The sequence below is a fragment of the Amblyomma mixtum genome, chromosome 4 (genome assembly GCF_055824585.1).
Source record: "Amblyomma mixtum isolate Tamu chromosome 4, ASM5582458v1, whole genome shotgun sequence".
NCBI lineage: Eukaryota > Metazoa > Arthropoda > Arachnida > Ixodida > Ixodidae > Amblyomma > Amblyomma mixtum.
In genome coordinates, this window is record NC_143015.1 from 79,748,489 (window position 1) to 79,770,255 (window position 21,767).

The 21,767-nt window shown below is 46.4% G+C and overlaps 1 protein-coding gene across 1 annotated transcript in view; it reads left to right on the plus strand.

Annotated features, from left to right (window-relative positions):
- Window positions 1-5,583: 5,583 nt before the first annotated feature.
- Cht7 (chitinase 7) overlaps window positions 5,584-21,767 on the plus strand; it is a 155,859-nt gene continuing 139,675 nt past the window's right edge. Inside the window, exon 1 of the mRNA XM_089585506.1 lies at window positions 5,584-5,633. Coding sequence (XP_089441632.1) covers window positions 5,631-5,633 — 3 coding nt within the window. The 5' untranslated portion in view covers window positions 5,584-5,630. The remainder of the gene's footprint in view (window positions 5,634-21,767) is intronic.

The window sequence follows — 21,767 nt, forward strand, 5'->3', positions numbered from 1 at the left end:
TGAGATCGTACCCATAGTTCTATTTAGACCTTACAAAATTAATGCTAGAAGTACAGATTGGCTCTATGTATTTTGTTTTAAGCATAAAAATATCGGTAAAACGCTCTTCTTTTCGCTCGCTTTTCCTGGACCTGTCATAACTATTCCACCTAAAGAGACATAGTCCATCGCTTTTTTCGTACTCAAGTGCCAACTGTTCATTCACTCTTCGTGAGAATGCGGAAGATTACTTTCGTTCATGCTATGGTTTAAGCTCATTTTTGTCATCTGTCTTTCGTAAGTAATGCGCTGGAGATCATCATCTCAGTTGCATGGCCACAGATTCACTACAGCGTCTCTCATAGCCTGAGACGCTTTGGGACGTTAAACCTCATAAACCATAAAGCAAACATTGCCGTCTGTGACCTTTACAGGGCGCATTCTGTTTGTGGTAGTGCTAACTTTGATGCCCTGTGTTGAGATTTTCTCCATCTTTCAGTATTTTCTCAACAATCTGTGCATACTGCCTCTGAACAGTAGTTGTCTTTCAGTTATTCAAATTTTCGCAGATTTGCTAGTTAAACCTAAAAAGCGCTGTTCTAGGCATTCATGGCCTCGCGTTTCTTAATGAAGCCTCTTGTTTCCTACTAAAGCGTGCCTCTAACATGGCTTTTTACCCAACGTTGTCCTACAACTACGCACAGTGTAATTATCGTCGCAATTTTCCTTTTACGGCATGCTGGTCACGTAACAAATTCACTGCCTATTAAAGAGTTGATGGAATAAGCTGCTCCAATATGTATTGTGGCTTCCAATAATGAAAATTTCACAAATGGGCAACCGATGTGTGCATAACTTTCACTGAGCGAAAGTTCCTTTGCACGTTCTCAGCTAGCCTTACAAGTTTACCAACGCCATATAAGAACTTATCTTGCTCAGACGCAGATAGCGAAAGCACTCTAGGACAACAAGGCTAAAAAAAAGAGGAAATCTCAAGGATCCCTCTTTCGCACAATCAAACATGGCGCCTGCACGCCTGTCTTATCCGTGGGAACGTTTCCTCAAGCGGCATTCCACCTAGCGAGACCAATTGGTCTACCGGACATAGCCTCTACGACTTTGTTGCTTTGCTCCTTTTGCGCTGGTTTATCATCACCGAGTAAGCAGCGTCGGTACAAAGCGAAGGTGCCGCTTTTAATTTATTTTTTTCTACGCCTGCCTATGTCCAGTGTACTTTAGGCCAACCGGGTGACCTCGGCAGGTTTTTCTATTGGAGCACTTAGCCGAAGGCGATTTCGTGAGTCAGCCGGGTGGAAGGTAAAGAAGCAAAGTATGAACGGATAAAAACGATAACTGGACGTCGCCGGAGCCTTTCCCGTTTGCAGCTGGCACGCCCTACAGGAAGCTTTCGAATCTCTTGATTACTTTCGTCATTCGCTGTACCTCGTTATTTCCTTCTTTCTTTTTCAGGTGTTGTGCCGAAAATCATTCCCAGCATGTGTCAAGAGATCCTACCACACGACGTGGCACGGGTGAGCGGCAGGAACCGTGGAAAAAATTGCAATAGAATTGATGCGACACGATCATAGTTTGAGCTACCCGATGGTACCAATGCACTTTACAGGAAGTCAGCCTCGACCTAGTGTTGGCGCTTTTCCATGCCGTTGTTGGAAGTAAGTCTTAGTTAGGTTCCGGATGAAGACCAAGAGGGAGGCGAGTGTGGTGAAAGACTCGCGTTGCTCAGCGGGCAAGTAACGATGCATAGGCACACCATTCATCATCGCATCCTATTGCCCTACATCTGCAAGATTAGGTTTAGGAACGGATAGCGGTAAAGTGCAATTAATGGTGATGAAAATGCCTTCACTACCGAAAAGTAAAGAAACAAAAGCCTGTAAATAATCCTTTGATTCGCTGGGTGCAACTCTTGCAGGAATGCATTACTGCCGATGGGCCACAGACGCCTCCTTACTACACGCAAGTCCTCCTTTCCGTCTACTTCTTTCGCCTCTTCTACGCATTCTTTCGAGCTTCCTCCTCTGGATAACATAGATAACATGTGCTCCTAACAACGCGACCATGTGGTCATGGTATAGTGAACAGTTTTAAATATATGCCCGGTCTATGATTTCATCCACTGGAGCTCTACAATGCGGACGCTGAAGTGTTGCCGCGATATGCCGGCACAAAAGTGGGCGAACATTTTGCGTGCATCAGCGCAGGGACTCTACGTCACCTTTCGCACTATGACGAACTTAACATTTACAGCACTATGCCACCAACAACCGACTAAAATGAATGCGGGGCAAATGCAGAAGCTGTCAGCTCATGTTTGTAAAGCCTATCTATATATGGTCGTCGGGTGTTACAAACTTTCTCAGCGAGGACAACGCATGAAAAATGATTCGCGTTCCCAAAGTTCCAGAACTCATCCTATACAAGCAGCCCGAGAATGGTTGTGGTAGCGGTATATTAAACATATTAAGCTCTAAATTCTCGGGTTTAATGTCTTGAAACGACATATGGGCTATGGGGGACGCCGTAGTGGAGGACTGAAGAAATAATTAAAGAGTACCTAGGGTTCTGTGCTGTGCACTGACCTCGTACATCGCACGACTCTTTTTTTTTACATTTCTGGCGAAATCGAAATCCGGCCATCGCCGCCAGGATCGAACCCGTGACTTTGTAGTCAGCAGCCAAACGCTAACCAACATAACCACCACAGCGGGTTGGTACATTAAAAAAGTTAAAAATACTAACCAAAGAGGCGGTGAGGTGAAAGATGTTTGCCGCCCGCAGAAGTATATTGAAATATCCAGAAGCCTTTTCTTTTACATAAATTTCTCTAAATTACTCCGCCGCGGTGGCTCAGTGGTTATGGCGCTCGGCTGCTGGCCCGAAAGACGCGGGTTCGATCCCGGCCGCGGCGGCTGAATTTCGATGGAGGCGAAATTCTAAACGCCCGTGTGCTGTGCGATATCAGTGCACGTTAAAGATCCCCAGGAGGTCGACATTTCCGGAGCCCTTCACTACGGCGTCCCTCATAGCCTGAGTTGCTTCGGGACGTTAAATAAAAAATAAACCAACGTAAACCGACATTTCTCTCAATTGTTCTAAAGCCAGAAAAAATTACATGACTTTATGTGCCATCTGGAAACAGAATCTGTGCACTAAAGATTTAGCACGAAATCAAATTCGGGAGCGAAATTGGAGGATTGTGTTGAGTCGACTGGGCGATCATAGCAAAAAGTACTTGCAGAAAATGAGGAGTTATTTCGTTCTCTCCACAGCTTTAGGAAGTTATGGTTGCTTGTAGGATTTTCAGCCAAAATGAACTGGATTCAACTCGCCCAACTCACCATACTTCTGCTATATGTAGAACACTGGCAATTCTTCAATCTTTTCGGCGCGAGAACTTTTATTTTGCGGTGTTAACCACTCCCCGACCGAAAAGTCCGCGGAAAGAATTTGGAACGTTCGCATTTTAACGCTCGCCCAGTGACCGTTACACATTGCTGCAGTGTCGCAGCATTTGCATATGCTTCGTTCGAACAAGGTGAAATCAGATCGAGGCGTATAGAATATATAGATGAGTCAAGGGCGCACCTTCCTAGGTGCCAGTACTCATCCTCTTTTGGTGCATTTATGAGAGGATCCAACTGAGCCTGAGCCAGCTTGGAGGCGTCCGCTATCTTCTCCTACTTGCCTGCGCAATGTATCTAGAAATGCCGCTTGTTCTGGGCAACATGACACGCTGGGAGCGATCGCATAGCGATTTGCACGAATTGGATGTCCTTAGCTGCATAGCGCCTTTCAATGCCGAGATACAGCAGGGAAAACAAAACTTTTGCCTGGCACTAAAATGCGTAAGCTTTCTAGCAACGCAACCATTAGTTCTTGACGTAAGCTGCAAGGATATCTTCGCACAGTTCGTGTATGAAGAAACTCCACAGATGCCTAGTGCAAGTGCTCAGCCTTTATTTGAAAATATACGGTCCACCAGGTTAGATGTTGGTTTGTGCCTTCTGGATCGACATGCATCGTCAGCGCCCCTAATCTTTCATGGATGAGAAAACTATGGCGCTCGTCCCTTTGTAGCTTCCGTTTTCAAATAATAATACAGAAACGCCTCTTCGTGGGCCTTTTTGCAAGCACTGCGGACGCATATTTTTCAGCAAGGCGGTGCATTAACGCGAGATTTTTCCGTTTGGGCTGTTGAGAAGAGATGCTACTGCATTATCTCATCCAACTAGATCCCACCAAATGCACTGAAAAAAAGGACGTGTCTGCGTATTATGGCTACGAAAGCCTAAGTACCCTACTACGAAAGTAAGTGTCCGACGAAAGTACTAAGCATATTACTCCTGAAAGATTTCAAGTTTCCTAGGAAGGATTTCTACCTTTGGCGCAGCTAAAACGCGAAGAATATTGTTCCTGTTTAAGAGAGTTTGGGAGGTCCTTTTGCGCTTAGTTAGAAGGGGCCGACATGGCAGGAAACAGCTGTGGAGACTCTGCCGAGGGGAAACAAGACGGACATTAAAGACTCGCCAATCGCCTCGAGGAGCACACAGGCATGACTGCGGAGCAGAGGCACGGCTCAGACGCGTGCAAAACTTTCTTAACGAAGAAGAAAAGGCAACGTACGAGGCAAGAAAAGTAGCAACGAAGGAAGGGGAAAGGACCCAGCTGGGCGAAAGAAAGAAAGGAGAAAAGACGCGCGATAAAGAAGGCAGTCGGACCAGACTGCACGATGCAGGGCAGGTAGGTTACCTGGTTTCTGGTCCGCTGGTTGGGCCGGCGGCTGTCACGTGACTCGTCCAAGCAAGAAAAAAGCGTTCATGAAATCGGGTGAGGGCAAGTGGTGGGGAAGGGGGAACTCCAGGGGAAGTGAGCTAGCGAGAGAGTGAGTGAGTGAGTGACGGTGTGGATGTTGCCAGACCACGCGTCGCTCCACCGGTTTCCGAGGGGGGTGGTGGCGTGCGGCGGTGAGACGCTGAGACCCGTTACGTACGCGCAAAGCAGGTAACGGTGCTCGACCAGGTCGGTCGGTCGGTCCGCTCGCGATCCCTCTGCGCATCGTGCTACGAGTGTGCCACCACCTAGACAGCGCCTCGACGCTTTCTGCCTCCCCCGGACGTAGAAGCAGGCTTCGCGGGACTTCACACTCTCACCGGCAGGACTAGCGCTGTACCAGCGCGAAGACGGTTCTCAATTTTTTTTTTCCAGGGGTTGAAGAAGGACGGTCAGTGCAAACCGAAACCAAAGAATCGTCGTCGGTGACGTCGTCTGCGCGGCTCCGCTGAGGGCGCGCGCTCTGCGTAACTTTGTCGTCGTCTGCGAGTTGGCGTGTGCGTTAGGCCTTGCTTTACCTGGGTTAGGTGACGTTAACCCGCCTAAACCGGGGAACTTTCTGGCTCGCAATTCATTCGTGGCTCGGGTTTGATTCAAAAAGGAAGAACGAGGAACATTTCGCGAGGACTCCTTGGGCATAAAATTTCACTCTAGGAGTTTCGGTGTAATAAGACACCGGTGCCTCGGAGTGTGTGATATCCAGTGAATTCCGGCTCCCACACGGGTTATCGGCTGCTTCGAACAAGGACTACCCGCCTGCAACTGGATTCGGAAGCCGTCTTGCACATTAACATTGCATCATGGTGAGTACGCATGAGTTGCATTACTTTTATATTTTCTTCCTTTCGATCAATCATACGTGCTCGCATCTTCACATAGTGGATGTACTGGTGTCCTTGAATGCCTTTGTGCTAATCTGTGGTGCCACGCGTCTGTTTGCCGGGGAATAAAACCAGGGACTGTTGCAGCAGGACGCTTACTCGGGGCGCTTAGGTCGGTCATTCCTTATATAGTAAAGAAAAACTACCAAGTGATAGAAGAACAGAAATTTCGCAGTCGGGCATAACAAATTGCATACTCGAAAAATAGCTATTCGAAGAAATTGGGTCGTCAGTAGCAGAAGCCTGACCAGTTCTCCACGTCCTTCTATTCGCAGCATTCTTAATAGCGTCAAATCGCTTTACTTCTCTTCTGAAAAGGACATGGAAAAGCAGTAAGATCAGCCCGGCATCCTACGTGATTGAATGCCACCCATTGGTGACGCACTATAAGGGGACAGAAAGTCTTTTTAGACCGGTAGCTTGTGCTCCGACTACTAATTTGATGACTTCGTTTTCACTGCCAGTCGAAAAGTCACGCTGGTTCTTTGTATTGATCGCAAATGCTTGGGATCATCTTTGGCGAGTCCCTGCAGCTCGATGTCAGTGCAGTGCTTCCAATACCTTCTGGAAAGTTAGCGTCACAAGGAATTACCGGTGTCCTTGCACGCTTCGTCGGCAAAACCGCTACGAACTGTTTAGTCTTGTTGCAAGGCTCCCATAATCTACGCCAACCCTTCGGGACACCTGCGGGCGGTAGCGAGAGACCGGATCGATCGACAGACTTGAAGAACCAGTCCTCTCATTTGTTGATTACGCGAGCTTTGGCAGCGCCAGCCGTGCTCCCGATCATTGTGTTCGAACGTCGCATATCGGACGATTAATCACTACGCCCCGGCTACTGTGCGGCCATTCTTTTAGCTTGCACAACAACTTGTAACCACTGCGTTGAGATTCCAGGGGGGCACCGATAACCTCTATCTTAGCGCCGCTGAACATTCTCGAAGTCCTCTTCGTTTCTCAGAGTAATCGCGCGGGTGCGCTGAGGTCGATATCGCCACCTTATCTGACGAAGCAGTGTGAAGATTTTTTTCTTCCCTCTTTCTCCAGATGTGTCGGCGTTTTATAGCAATTCAGGTCAGTTACTTTTTTTGATGGAGCCGGACAGAAGTAAACAAGTTCGCTCTTTTACAAGAAGACAGGGCTACACAGTGGTCGTCCATTTGCGCTTCGGGAAAGGTAGTTTAGGCGTCTGTTTAAATATGATTCCTTAAAACGCTTCCGCGAGATGATAAGCCTCGAGCATAACCTAGCCGCCTCGTTAGTTGACTTAACTGCCGGGTTCGATCGCAGCGTTGACACGGATGGCTGACGGTACGCAACGATGCGCCCAGAATGGGACTTGATCGTTTATTCGCGTGGAAAATGCCACCAGCCAGAGCTTCCCATTCCTTGTGCACACGAGCGCACCAGGAAATAATGTGTGAAGCACTCTTTTGGGAACGAAAAGTTTCTTAAATGGCCAGGATCTTCTACCCTGCAGGGCCTCACATCGCAGGTTGTTGCAGAAGCTGATACTCTGCAGAAACCTTGGATGTACGCCTGTAAGTGCGCAGCTTGAAAACGCAGGAATGTGAAACACCGTTAGTCCTGTTAAACTTTTTTGCCCTTTGGATCGCGACGTGTCGCAGTGAGGAGAACCGGATATAGTTTCCCCTTATTGCTCAATTTAAGAAGCTGAATCGCTCTTGTGAAATGGTAAAGTCTGAAAGATGTCTTTGAGTAGCCACTTGCTCAATCGCCTGGGCTTTCAGTCGTCATTGCTTTTAATCGCCTAGGTTTTCGTTCAATCGCCTGGGGTCTCGCGCCACGTTATTCGACACGACTACCCGATAGACGTAGCCGGATAGAGATTGAATATGTAAAAAGTACAAACCAAGGAAAAAGCTGTAGGTGACAGAAGAAAACAAAACAACTATCCTTTGTTTCCCTATTTTTTGTAGTCTTCTTGGGCTTTGATTTCTTGGGGATTAAGTTGGCTCAGAGTCAATAGACTTAGATTGCTAGGCCCGAGGTCAAGGTTTTGAACCCCGGTCCCAGTCCGGTCTAGATAATCTGTATAAGACACCAATGGGCACTGACAATTAAGAGGCCGCCGCGGTGGCTCAGTGGCTATGGTGCTCGGCTGCTGGCCCGAAAGACGCGGGTTCGATCCCGGTCGCGGCGGCTGAATTTCTTTGGAGGAGAAATTCGAGGCCCGTGTACTGTGCGATGTCAGTGCACGTTAAAGAACCCCAGGTGGTCGAAATTTCCGGAGCCCTCCACTACGGCGTCTCTCATAGCCTTAGTCGCTTTGGGACGTTAAACCCCAGAAACCAAACCAAACCAATTAAGCTCACGTTAGTAACTCTAGGCAATAGAAATAGTTCACCTGCCCTTGTGCTATTTTTTTCCTCAAAGCCGATGTACATCTTCACGGCGTTAAGCCCCTCTCACTTGTCCAGACCACGTCAAAAGTTTGTTCTCTTGTTAAAATTTTCTTTATTTCTGCGCTTTATAATCCGAGTTCTCGGCTGGCAGTACGTTCGACCTCCACTCCGCTAGTGAATTAATTAGGAGGCGGAAAAGGGACTTACGTAGTCTCCTGCGAAGAATTCCCGACGGAGGTGACCGTCCTAATCGCCCAGGAATGTCACCCGGAGGACCTTGCAAGACCGGCAGGGGACGGCTGGATTTGGGTTAATTTCAGAACGACGCGACAGTAGTCTCCTTGCCCTTTTTCTTTTGCCTTGCTTTTCCTTCCGACCACGAGATGAGCCCGCCGCCCTCAATGCAGGCAACTGAGGTGGAACGAAGCTCGTTTCGTCTTGTACAATGAGTCTACACTCTAAGAACTGATACTCTCTATGATAGAGTATACCGGCTACTGCACTCTCTTTAGCAGCAGTTTACTCCGCCTAAGTTCCCTAAGGAGTGAAACGCCTCCTTCGGTACAGAGTAAAACTGCGAGCGTACTCCCTCTAGGGCCTGAGGGAGTTGGAGGTTGTTTATTTTCTTAGCTTTTGTACTGCAGCGGAGCCATATATATAGTGACCTGTGACTCGCATCTTATGCAAACTAGTGATAAGCAAAAACAACCAAACAAGAAAGTGCGCTGTGCTCCGCCCACAGAGCCAGACCTTGTACATAACCTATACGTGCAGTGTACACTTTGGAGATTATTGCGTTGCATTCATACAGCATATTTGATTTGATTTCAATGGATTTTACGTCCCAAAGCAACTGCACTGACATCGCGACATCCCAAAGCGAAGTGCACTAACATCGCGCAGTGCATGAGGCTTTGGAGTTTCGCATTCATCGAAATGCGACCGCCGCGGGGTTCTGAATAGTCTATACCATTCAGCGAAGTCATGCACTTCCGTAGAATGCGTTTAAGAAGAGACTGTCATGGTAACGGTCGCAATTTATCCTAAACATTAGTTTATTGCTGTGTGAATATATTTTATGCCCTTCGGAACCGCCATTCACATTTTGCAACATCTATTTCAGCACAACAACCTCCAAGAAAAAGCGGTTCGCAGAAACGAGCGATGCTTCTGTTAAAGGAAAACACTTCTGTCAGATCCCGTAAACCTTCGCGGTCGACGGCGAAACATTAGTCTCAACACTTTATATGGCATTCCTACTACGGTATGAATGATCGACGAGTGCTCTAGGGAAGCTACACATCATTTTAATACGAATAATAGTGCATCAGGACACCAGTTAACTCGTTCGCGAAGGGCGAGTCAACGTACTGTGCACCATGAAATTGCTGTCGAGTAAAGATTTACCGTGGCGTTGTGGCGTTCAGATGTTGCCTTTACTGTTTCATCATTTACTGAGCTGTGGAAACTCTAACCAGCCAGCGATCTACCAATTTAGAGAACAGAACTTGCGACATATACGCACGAAACTGCCGCTGAACTCAAAATGTTAGCATATATATCTACTGAAAAGCATTCCCACCCGTCCCAAGTATAGGCGAGAGGTAGCGCACTCGGCTCGCAATGCCGAGTTTCCCGGTTCGAATCCTCCCTCCGGAGCAACTTTTTTTTCCCAGCCATTCGTAATAAAGGAGTGTTTCTACTCCTGCAGAGGGAGTGCGCCTAGCAGGGGTGCGGCGACTCTGGAAAAAGGAGTGAAATATGGGACAAGCGTATACTCCATCGAAAGGAGTTCCCTGCACTCCTTTTGTTCTTAGAGTGTATGTCGAACACTGCCGGAAAAAATTTGAAGCTAATGGTCGATTCTTCTGATATAGGTCAAAATCTTTCTTTCAAAGTGCTTCCGCTCATCGCATCGAAGAGTTAAGACTGCTATAGAAAACAAATGGGGAACGCTTTTGACGATAACAGAAACGTTAATAGAAAAACAAATACAAGAATGACATCGGGTGATCTGTGGATACATTGATTATTGTAGTGAAATATCACATCATATTAAAAAAAATTGCAATCATAAACGGTTTCCCGCTTAAACGCGTTTTTGTCCAGGATTGCTCAGTGTGAATAATTTTGTTCTATTTTCCTTCTTTCCTTCCACCAGATCGATCGATGCTGTAGAAAAATTCCCTTTCAGTTTCTCTTCTGAAACGCGCTTTAAAGCTTGCAAGAGTGATTTTCGTGAAAACATCCCTATGTCTTCGGACACCTTACTTGCCTAACAGTGCTTGCCCGAGTTCATCTGTGTGATTATAAGCAGCACACATGTCTTCATTAGTTACAAGTCCGGACACGACAAAAAAGTCTTTGTTTGTTGTGTCAACCTCTTCCCCTGTTGTCTTCCCAATAGTGCCATCTTCAATTTCATAGAATGAGTGGCCAACTAGCTCAGCATCAAGCTCTACGGAAGGGAACGAAGCAGGCTACAACTTTTCAGCATACTTTCACATTGTCATTCAAAAACTGAAAGCAATGGCATATTCAGGCTGATAGTTATGGCTGGTGCGTTTTGTCGCGCACATACAACGTGCCTTTGTTTCTAATTTTACAGGCGGGACAGCACTTAGAACGGAACCACCTTCTGCCTTCAGTTACGTCCGTACCGATCCACTAAACTCGTCAGTACGTAGGTCCGGATATAAAGACGCGAAGGTAGATTTAAACTGGCCGTGTAGACCAGGTAAGCTTGGCGAAAAAGGAAGGCGAAACGGAAGAAGCATACTAGACGAAGAATAAGGTCGCCTCTAAAAAGATGCGTGACTTTTATGGGCAACCGGTGAGAATGTGTTTCTGGAGCACTTACACCCAAAGTTCACGCCTGATGTCGACAAACATTTGGCTGGTAAAATAGCCGAATGCAGACACCTTTAAACGTACGCTTTGTATACGCTGCGTTAATGGGGGGGATATATGCCGGATGGCGAATTACAAAAAAAAAAAAACTCCAGCACTGTTCATTGTCCGAGAATTTCTTCGTGGTCAACGAATCGCTGGTTGAATAGAGAGAAGACACGTTCAGTACTGCGGCCGAAAGCGCGCACTGTGTGCGTACGCCCGTACGTGAAAGGTAATGTAAAGAAGGTCGTCTTTTAAATGTTTCGAGCGCGATGGTGACTCTGAAGTCCTTATTCGTTGTTTTTTTTTAAATGAGTGATCAGGTTTAGCGAACAGTAGTTTAAAAGTAGTAGAATAAACGAGTGGTGTCTGCGCGCGAGAAGCAGTAAGGATAGTTATATTTATTTCAAAATGCATACTTCAAGTCAGTTCTTTAATCATGGCTGGATGTGCTTAACGCATGAGCGGCGAAAAAAATAAAGATGCATTCAAAAAGGCAGTAATTCAGAACACTGATACACCTATAGGCGCATCGCCTGAGTTGTTGACGTCAGACTTCATAAAATGCCATTCCAGGCTTTAAAGATACTTTTATATACATAACGAAGTATACGCTTTGTTAAAGGAAACATATTTATTAGGCTCGACGATTCGATCGGAAGAGCGATCTATTTCGAGAGTGATTTGTCTTCGCTAATGTTTCCCCTTTTGTAAGGGTTGGACACATAGCAGGTGAACGAGGAACGGATAGGAAGTACAGAAATAAGTAGGTGGAAGTAATATATATATATATATATATATATATATATATATATATATATATATATATATATATAATTATGCTTATGTATACTTTATACATGTATATAACGTATATACTTATACGTTATACTTATATATATAGCAGACAAGTGAAGGGGAATGAGGGGCTCGTTATACATTTTAAGAGAAGCCAACAGCCACAGAAACTAAGGAACACAAGGGATTTTATTTATATGTATTTATTTTTTGGTGTTGATCAAAGGAGAATATTACTGATTATGTTATCGCTTTAAGATAATTTAATAGAAAAGCAGAAGAAAAAACAACCACATGCCGGTGGTGGGAACCTCCGCATTACACAAAATAAATAAATATAAATAAAATTCCCGGTATTCTTTGGTTTCTGTGCCTGTTCGCTTCTCTTAATATATATATATATATATATAAACGTAAATCGGTTCACACGGTAGAAAAACAACTTTATTCTAACGTTAAGAATAAAGTTGTTTTTCTACCGTGTGTCAACAGAATTACGTTTATGTTCTACCGGATCCATCCGATCTTCACCCCCTTCTTATATATATATATATATATATATATATATATATATATATAGGAGAAGTTGCTGCGAGGATGCACAGAAGTCGTGAAGAAGGTTCTATTGGTGCTCCACAAAGTTCGTTTATCAGAAGCCACACCAGGCTTTGATATCCAGCCCCTTTCCGCACACAGGCAGGGGCAACATGTACGACCGTGGCGATCTGGTACAAGAATCCTCTTGAAACTTTTCTTTGTCACTGCAGCAAGCGGCGGGACCGAACCAGCTAGCGTCCTATAGCTTGAAACCAATTAGACTGAAGGTGCTAACTACATGGGACCTGCTGGTAGTTTTGCAAGTGCCATGCTCAGAACGCTCTTCTCATGTAATGTCTTTCAACTCATCTGGGTAACCGCGCCGTCCGTTTTGGCGTAACCTCAATGTAGTTGCCAAACTGTAGACCTTTGATACGGCTGCGGTCTTGTACATGCGACCTTCTTTTGATGTTAGGCGGGAGAAAAAAGAAATACAAGCAGCTGTCCACCGAGATGAAAGCGCACGTCAGGCAAAGAAAAAAGAAACAACAGCAGTTGTAGAGGCGGTCGAAAGCAGGTATACAGTCAAGAAACTCCACCCACGTCATTCGTCCAATTAGTATGGGTGTTGCCTTTCAGACATAAAATACCCCTCCCAAACTAATTTGTGTGTTGTGAAAAGCCACGGCGCAGTTTGTACCAGTCTCTGCCTGCCGGGGAAAGTGATGGAAAAATTCCCGGTTACTGTGGAGGACCCTGGGGGTATTTCATCTGGCGATCTCTTTTAAACGGGTCACGTTCCGGGAGGAGGTGACTGGAGTGCATCTGGGACGCGGCAGATGGCGTAAACACGTATGGCGCACGTGTCAGATAAGATAAGATTTTTTTCTTGCAGTTTTAATTCTCCTCAACGCTTCATTTAGCATGCTTTCTCTCGTGGGTCGCGACGTGCAGTGCGGTCGGTAACCTTATTCGGTTGTGCACGTGGTGAGCACTTCTTAAGCGGAAGTTTGAGATATCAGTTTAGACTTCCGGCTCTTACACTCGACCGCTGCTAACCTATTGAGCAAATATTTTCCCGTACACACGTGCTACGAGAAGGCAAATGTAGCAGGGGGTGGGAGAAAATTAGATGGACGGAGAAAATTCTCATATCGGCGGGGATAAAATAGTTCCTTTTGACGCAGGAAAAGGTTTATTTTATATAGTTACACGGAGGTGAATTGCGTGGTTGGTGCCAGACAGCGGCTGCGGCTACTTCTTTTCGCTAGGGGGAGGAAATAAAACTAGAAGTGGAGACAATGTTCGACGAAATACATCTGGGACACATGTCATTCAGTGTAAAAAAAAAACATAGAACACATCCGCATTTCTAAAAGTAAGGTGGCATTTTGGGCTTGTTGGTAGCATACGACATAAAAAATAGCGCCACGGCACGCAGCACTCTTCCTTGTCCCTGTGTGCTGTGGCGCTGTTTTGTATATATATAAATTTAGATTTAAATTAAAAACTAAGAACGAGCGACTGCAGTCATGTAAATGCTAAATGATCAGTAAAGCCAACAAATAAGGATTAACCAATCACGAAGAGTACAGGGACGTTACCAAAACCCCATAATTTTTCACACATATGAAGCGTACGCAAATTTGAAGGACAACTGAAGGTCATTGCATGAGGCTTTCCTCGGGCAGTGGACGTGTTTAGGCTTTTATGATGATTTACACGCACTGCTAATTCAAATCGAGAACATTGCTATGTCGAGCGCTTAGGGGGAAAAGGTCTTACTAAAAACACAATTATCAAACTCCCTGAAGAAAGCGAAATCCAGCATCACCAACTTTTTTCCTTGTGTACGCTGAAAACACCTTGCCTGTCACCCTATCCATCTCCTTGAGATTTCAGTGCAATGCCATCCACCACTTCTGTAGAGCGTGTTGGAATCTTGCAGCTATTCTCACGATTAAGTCTCTTACGCACACCCTTGGAATCAAATTCCTGAGGAAAATTCTGATCACCGAGGTAGATTCTAGTCCTGTTGTCAAAACACAGTTTTTATTGACTGTAGGAGTGAGTTTAAGAGATTAAGAATGTGTCTCATGTCATCCTTTTATGCAACGCCGAAAGGCTAGATATGATGACGCATGAGTTCATGGCTCAGTCGAGCTGAAAACATGTCATCATTATTCTAGGCTCGTTAATGAACTCGGTCCTGTTTTGAAGTAACTAAACAAAATATTTAGCATTTCCCCTTCAGAACTCCATGAAAACAGGCGACGTCTAATGAATCCCGTGTGGAGGATACAGCTGCTAATCCATAGCTGTAGAAATTCGCCGTCTCGATGACCAGGCAACTTTGCACGAAAGCAGGTCAGCGAATGCGTTACAGTCCCTTTGCTCGTAGTCTTCGAGCTGAGCAATCTGGCTGAACAAAAATAGCAAGAAAAATGACATGATATCCCAGGGTTCGGTCAGGTATGAAATGGTATGTGTAATGCAATGTCCCTAGACTGCATCTAGGCAGAAAGGCGATGTAGCAGGGGGCTCCAGAATAACTTCCACCCCACGTGGTTGCTTAACGCACACTGACATCGCACAACATAGGGGCGTTTTCACGTCTCGTTCGCATCGAAATGGGACTCCACTGAAAGGGCCCCGATCTTGCGCTGTGGGGGTCAGCACCACAACGCCTTAACCGTTAAGCCACAGCGGCGAATAGGAAGAAGGAAATCGAATACGCCGTCAGATAGGGTTAGAGATCGCATTTAGGCACGATCAGCATGTTTATGCGTTTCCTTTTGTCTGTTCGAGTTTTGTATTCTGTTTGTTCAAAGGCAAAAAAGCTGTTCTGTAGCTGGAAGGAAGTGGAATGGTAGAACCTTAATAGAATGCTAACAGTCAATACTGGGGCTCAGTGTTATCTGCATCGTTCGTGTTCAATTTTAAAGCCAGTCGTCCAGCGACCACTGAAGTGTTTTTCGCCGACAGATTTGCTTCAGGCTACGTAAAAGGCACAAGAAACAGACCTTCATACAAAACCAGAAGAGAACATTCGGGTCCTTTTTCCTCCTGTGCTCTCTACTCAAGGTGTCACGGAAAAACCTGCACGACGGCCGCAACCGAATGAGCAGTATAGATTGGAGCCCGGCCGTGCTCCGAATTCACAAGCAGCCAGCTAATGACAGTGACGCCACTCCCAATGAGCTCTGTGTCTTCTGCCTCACAAGCCGAAGTGGCTCTTCTTCACCGAGTCAGTTCGTTTTGCTTCTGCAGCCTTCAGCCTCGAAAGTGGGGCGCCGTAAAACGAATGGAGCCGTACTCGAAGAGAGCTGTCCGCATATGTCACCGTGGCTAATGTTTTTCTATGCGCATTCCTTCTCGTGGTCGTGGATTGCTCTAAGTTTTACAGACTATGATGGGAAAAATACTCTATCACCCGAGTCAGCACCATGCCGCTTACAAAAAGCGAAATTCTTTTGCGAATGTAAAATTTTTGCAGCATATGTGTGCTCCACAGGTGAAGTTTCATTCGTCGAACGGTTATAAATTCTGAAAAGAGTAGCGCAATAAAATATTTCAAGGCGTATGCGCAGTAAAATGCTGTTTTCGAACGACCCTCACAGCACACACACCTTTTTTAATGCACCTGTTGTTGCTCTTTGTAGGGGCGATTTCCACATGACCGCGTTAACCTTGAGTACGCGGAACGAAAATAGAAGACAGAGTTTCTTAAGGATCTGGTTGTTCGGCCTGCAGTACATAGTCACCGCTGGCGGAGGTGTCGGAGACAACCGGGTACTGCACCAATGTTTTCCGTGCTGCACATCAAACCTCCAATGTGATCCGATTCTTTGCGCTGCTCTCCTGATCAGACTTCATCTCGCCGGTGTTGGATCACACAGGTGTCTTCAAAGCTTTAACGCGAGAGCAGCGTTAGAACATATTGCAACGTTTCGCTGTAATTAGGACACATTTAATAAGCCAGGATATAGGCCATTGGGGAAAGCATATTGCACTAATGTTATGATCTAGAACCATTCCACGACGTCATAAGCATAGTTAACGAAGCCTCCATCTAATGCATAGCCGCGTGCCACATCTCTCAGTGAAAGTTAATTTTACACCTACAGCGGAGGGAAAACGGTTTGGGTCATGGCCCGCCTTACCCGCCTTGAAGAAGTCATCAGAGTTAATTCTAACATGTTCAAACACGAAACAATAGGCGGATAAAAGGCATATCGTGCACTTTCTGAAAGGAGACCGTAGCAGGACAGACCAGACAGAGTGGCGGAAAAGCCTTTGAGATCCTTTCCTTTCTCTTGAAGCCGTCCACTCTGCTTAAACGGCACTGCATCGAACTCGTGGGAACAACGTGAAGTATACACGCGCGCAATCGGAACCGCTTCGGGCAACAGGAAACGTGGAAGGCCCTTTCGTCGCGTCGACTGGACAGGAAAAAAATACCGCGAGGCGGGCAGGGAGCAGACAGGCGTCCGCGGGAAGCCCGGCGGTTCCGCGTCGTGCCAGAAGGCTGCCCACGATTATAGGAAAGAGAGAAAATGAAAAGAAAATATGGAGAGAAATCGAGCAGCAGAGGTCAGCTGGGCGACGATTCTGCGAGGCGTGCGAACCATTAGGGCTCGCTCGTGCTGTAGTTCTTCGCTCCCGAGGTATATGGCTTTATGCGGGTGCCTCTAATCGCTCCTAATAATAGCGCCGCGAGAGGAGAGTTCGGATGCGAGTCTGTAATGGTGCCGGCTTGGTCCCTTCCCACGTAGGAAAGGCGCTCACCGGTCGTTGAACACACCGGCAGTACATCGGCAAATATGTCTTCCTGCTGTTGTTGCTGATGCCTTCCTCTGGGCAGTGTATGTCAACATGTCGTTGCCTGCTTAGAGATCGAACGGTTGATAGTTTAGATAAGGTAGGACAAGGCACGATGCTTCTCTTTATGCCCGCTCTGAATCGCTCCATGACGTGAATCTGGTTCTCCTTGACCTAGTAAGCATAAGGTTCAGATTAACACCCCTTTGACTATTCTAGTGAAGAGACTATGTGCTATGCAGACATGAACTTTCTGGGTCCCGATGGTGAGACTAACCAGATACTGTGTCGGCGTCGCGTCCTGTCTCAACTTATAACTACGAGAACCGATTGAGTCATTTCACTATAGAAAGTCCTTTGCTGTAAAGCCAATACTTTGTGATCAGCATCGTATTCATTAACCCATTTATATTCACAATTTGCCAAATGCCTCTCCAATCAATCTCCAATCAACCCCTTCCTGTGCCAGCTTAATCTACCCTATCAACAGCACACTTGATCCTACGCATCCCATTTGCTAAGTTTTCCTCCTCTTGAAGTTTACCATCGCTTATCTTCACATCGCATTACATGCTTCCGCCACGTTCGTTTAATCTTCCCGATTTTAGCATGGGTATAATTTTCCCCGTTTGTTTGCTTATGCACACTGCTCACTGCATTCCCCTGGCCATTTTGCGACCTGTAAGCCGTTGCGTTGTCCTCAACGAAATGCGCCATTTACCAAAAACTGTACTACGTGTGGGAGGTGTTGACGCCCGTTTATCATAGACCGACTTCAAGTACAGGGTTAATTGAGGACAGGGTTAAACAGGACAGGGTTAACTGGAGAGACATGGGAGAGGTCTTTGCCCTGCAGTGGGCGTAGTTAGGCTGAGGATGATGATGATGATGATGATGAATTAAAGTAGCAGCTGGTGCGTATGAATTGTCCGTGGCCCATCGCATTGGCCAAAGTTGTTGCAGTCAAAGTGCGCCGGCTTATTCCGAAACATACTCTAAGTTCCAATAGGCAAGTCGCATCTCCCATTGGTCAGCTGGCTTTAGTAATTAGCTATACCATAGAGCTTGACTATTTTGATGAAAGATGTAAAAGTAGCCGGTTGTACGTGACACATACGAGTCACTGAATCCTCGCTTATTGCAGTCAATGTGCTGCCTATCATACATGGCAGTGGCCCGTTAACAAGAATTTGCTTTGACAGTCGATACATTTCAAGCTTAGCGAATTCCACACACAGTTAGCGTAACGCAAGTTGAATCTTTTGCACTCAGGTAGAAAGACCAAATCACAGCATCCCGTTGTCGAGACCACCAAGAGTCCAGCCCAATGTATTACCCACACATCTGTCTCACGGAATCATTTATAGCCGGCTAATTATCCACACAATGGGCCAGTGGAGCGTCCGTTGCCATCGTTTACGATTATGCACTCGTGTCGGGGAGTGCGCAAGCGTGCTTCGCTTGATGTTGCTGCAATCGGGAGCCGGTGGACTACACAAAGGGTCGGGCCATCGGTGGCCAATGGGCCTTGCAGCGCAACACTCCCACGGGCTTCGCTTTCACTCTAAGCGCTTCCGCTCACCGTGGAGGTCCTTCCGCTCTGTGCACGGGGCCGAAGCACACTTCCTCCATTAGCGTCTCCTGGGAACTAACCGCTCACGGAGCTTCGCAACCGTGCGCTTGACACCGGGAGAAGACTCAACTTCGTGCCATATATTAAGGCCGGACATTTTGTTGCGGTGATGATCTTGGCTTGATATGCTCCTCTGTTGGTCGTTCCAGGGCAACGAGCCTGTGCTTCTAGATGTCGTTTGCCCTTGATGTCTTTTATACTCAAGATACTTTGCAGAGGAACTGGGTAATCTTGGGCGTCACATGAAATGGACGTTTCCAAGAAAGAAAGAAGATACAAGCACTCTTAGCGCGTGTAAAACTATAACCTCTTTGGACTGCAATAATCACGCTCAAAATATTGTACGGCCAGCAGAGAACGGTGCAGATTTGCACGCATCTCAACTAACTTACGCACTGACAGAGCTAATCTACACTTATTTGTTCACGGCGCGCTGATATAAAGAAACGAGGCGCAGACCTCGACGTCTATACAATTTTAGCCCCTTAAGTTCGCCTTGTGGTTCCTGTTTTGTAGTGAAAGCGCTCATACTTTGAGCTTAAGGTACGCCGCCATTTATTGAAAAATTAGATTAGTTACCGATCAGTTAATTCGAACTGTTGTTCTATTGGAAGCCTATTAGGACTTCGCCGAACTGTTCTCCTCTCTGTAAGGCCATCCGCGGCTGTGCCCTTGTTAGAATACAAGGCAATGAAATGCTACCGAAGGTCTTTTGTTACAAGGGCCCTTTTCCGCCATTCATAGCTCAAATCACCTACACAGCTTCCTGGTATACCGCAGTGCTATCTTTAAACACTGAATATCATAAATGCCCCCTTATGATGAACTACTCTATGCTCAAGCAAAAGACATAATTCGTCTGTAAAAACGGTTCCTTATTGAGTGTACGCGATCCTAATGGTGCGTTGTAATGTCATTGTCTCATTGCCATTTTCTCTCCTCTTTTTTATTCAAATCAGACCTGGCTTCCATGATAGCTGCCCATTCCTGCTTCTTTATGGCCACCTTTCACTTCGCTTACAAATTTCTCAAGGAAACGAGTGCGAGCTTCCTCGTTGCACAGTGCGGCTCCGCAGTGCGCACCCGCGTTCTCAGGGAAGTGTTCGTTTTCCTCTCGACGCTTCCCGCTCCCGAGTAAACGCGAAGAAGCTCCCCATGTATCGAATAGTTATTGGATATGCAAAATCATTTAGATTTGCAGGGGCCGTTCGGCCCCGCACAAAGTCCCTGGCCAGGAGCGTCACCTCTGCATCGGGAACGGGAACAGCAGACGACACCCCGTTTTTCCTCGTTTTCTTCGCACACAGCAGCTTCGGTGGTCAAGTTGAGCGTCGTCTGCTGATAATAGATACGGGTGCACGGGTGGTTTTTTTCGGTCGTGATGCGAATTTGGTTTCTTCAGAGCCATCCCGCATACTTATTTATTCGTTTTTCAAACGCAGCTGCTTGCATTTCGAATGCCTCGGCGCATTATGTTTGCAACTGTGTCACAGACAGCGAGCTGCGGCGGTAGACTTCCTCGACAGATACGTCTCCCTGCGGCAGCACCCAAATCTCCGTTGCTGTGCAGTAGGAAGTGTTTTTCATTTCTTTTTTCTAACCTAGAGTAACGGCACCTGATGGTGAAGCGCGACTTGACACGCACGCTCCGCATAACCCCGCGTCTCAATTCTCCATTGCAGTCATAATCTTGCCTAACTGCACCCAGGAAGATTGCATGACCGAATAAACTAGTGTTAGCGAAGACAGCAAACCTCGCATTTATTTAACGAGTGATGAATATTCGTCCTGTCAGCACAATCAGGATGCACCGGTGGAAAGCGGCACTAGAGCAGCTAGTGTTGTTGGCTTATTTGCATTAATCCTGCCAGGCTTGAATCTTTGGCTTTGTGGGTCGTTTCATCGTGCCGGAGCGTTCACTGCATTTTCAATCACGCAGTTCCCAGGAGTTTCAATCGTCATTGTGAAATTACGTGGGCCGTGAACATGAAGGAAGCTACTTGATACAGAAGCGGCATAGACCGAAGTGATCAATACGAAGTTAATTGAAACGTGACTGCTTCACCCTCAATCTGCCTATGTACAAGCGCCGCAATGAACAGGTTGTAATGGAAGGCAAAAGCTAGGAAAAAAATACATGTTTGCATAGCGAGCCATCTATTATCTTCATGTTACTCTCTCTGCAGGGAAAGTGATATATGTTAGAAAGGGCTTAAAAAAAAGAAAAGTGCCCTGCCGGCAGCGGGGAAAGTGACAGTCGCAGGCGAAGCATACTTGTCAACGTACTTCTGCCGAACGCAAATACAGCCATTACGCTTACATTTCTAGTTGTGCTGGCTAGTAGCTGATTGCTTGCCAATAACTTGCAGTACCCCACGAAAGCGGCTGTTGAATCCTTGCTTGTGCAGTGACAATATTTGGCAGCACATCGTGACGAAACAGCCAGAAGCAATCACTTCCATCCATGTTATTTTTCGAGTGGTGCCGTCTCTCACAGAAATGAGAGTTGCACATTCCATCGAGATGAGTGTCCTAAGCGCAACGTGTGTGCATGCAAAACTTTCACAATACCGTGTTTAGTCGAGTGGAAAATCCGGAAAGTGACACCAGGTATAAGCAAACCCACATTTACGGATTGTGTGCTGCAGTTTATGCTAATCATTGAGTTGTAATACCTGCTCAATCTTTGAGAGCAGCGGTATTGGACTCCATGAAGAGCTTACCAGCCAGTGAATTCCGAAGCACGCGTACCGCTTCCAAAGGGTGTGCGCACACTTCTGTGGGTCAAAAGAACATACAATGCCCGACTCACGCTGAGTCCTGGTTTTGAGGGCTGTCATAACGCTGCCCTTTCACTGATCAGGCAGTGCAAATAACTATTATACCGGCGAAGCGCATTCACAGCGCCGAAAACATGCGCAACCGTAAGGTTCGTCGCCTCTTCAAGTCGCCGATTGGCGCGGTCACTAATAGGATCAGTCGGGAACCCACATGAAGGAACCAGCCTCG